The following is a 1,091-nucleotide window of genomic DNA, read 5'->3' as shown; positions in this document are numbered from 1 at the left end:
TGATTGGTGAAGACATGTATGTTTGCGTGTGTAGACAGGCGAGACAGGTGCAGGTGAATGTAAACATGGGTTACCCTGTCTGTTACCATCAGTAGTGTATTACCCCGACCCCTTTGTTACCCCTCGGTAAGGGGTTACCCTACCCCGGGGTTAGGTTACCCACCTCCCTTCGTACATAGCCACGTGGGTAACCCCTAACCCTACACCCTGGGTTACGCTTAAGGGGGGGTTACCCCCCGTTTTATGCCATAGGGGGGCTTCTGTGGGTAGAGGCTGCTTCGTTAACATTCGGCCCCGTCTACCCCAAGGTGTTTTCCCGCCCTGGGTACAAGGAGCTACTGGCGGCTGACCTCACCGGGCCCCCCGTCTTGTAGAGGGCCATACACAAGCTTGCCTTAAGGCGGCAAATCAGGTGGCCTTGTGATGATGGGGATTGGCGATGGAGGGGGCGGGTTCACGTGTGTGTCGCATTAATTCAGAGTACCGGCTGCCAGGGCTGATTAGGGTGAATACCCAATGGGAGGCTTATTGTCTTAAACCCTTTGTGTGGTCTGGGTGGTTCCAAAAGGGTTACAAGGCAGCCGGCTCATACCGGCACAAGTCTCAAGGATGGTTGCAGAAGGATACACTGTATCCGCTCGACGACTGCATGCTCGGAGGGGAATGTGCTGTCAGTAGAGAAGCTGGTGGCATGGGTGGAGAAGAAACACATGGAAGCGAAGGCATGGGCGACAATGATGGCTGACACGTGTGTTAATTCGGTCACAATTGTAACCCTTTTGGAACAACCGTGTTTGTTATAGGGGATGGCGCATCTGGGCCACTCCTTTGAAACGTGGGTGCCGTCCACTTTGTGACCAGCAAGCACACATCAAGTGAACTGGACAGTCAGCAACCAGTCGTACTAGTCCCACCGATACTGCTGTGGCGGTGTCTGCCTCGCACCTTACACTGACGGCACTCTTTCCAACAATGCAGAATGTGAAGCCATTTGAGTACTGAACCGAAACTCCATACGGGCATATGGACTGCCAGTGTGCCTTTACGCATATACGCCTGCATATGTATGTACATGCGTGCCATCTGTTGCA

At 53.5% G+C, this 1,091-nt stretch overlaps 1 protein-coding gene across 1 annotated transcript in view; it reads right to left on the bottom strand.

Moving 5' to 3' along the window:
- The window catches only part of VOLCADRAFT_105580 (uncharacterized protein), a gene marked incomplete at both ends in the record, with an annotated part of 6,974 nt that overhangs the window by 4,977 nt on the left and 906 nt on the right, over positions 1-1,091 (bottom strand). Inside the window, one exon of the mRNA XM_002952479.1 lies at positions 356-394. Within this exon, the coding sequence (XP_002952525.1) occupies positions 356-394 (39 nt within the window). The remainder of the gene's footprint in view (positions 1-355; positions 395-1,091) is intronic.

Source organism: Volvox carteri, assembly GCF_000143455.1.
Source record: "Volvox carteri f. nagariensis unplaced genomic scaffold VOLCAscaffold_30, whole genome shotgun sequence".
Taxonomy (NCBI): Eukaryota; Viridiplantae; Chlorophyta; class Chlorophyceae; order Chlamydomonadales; family Volvocaceae; genus Volvox; species Volvox carteri.
Note: the sequence above shows the minus strand (reverse complement) of the source record. Positions and strands in the feature narration are given on the sequence as shown.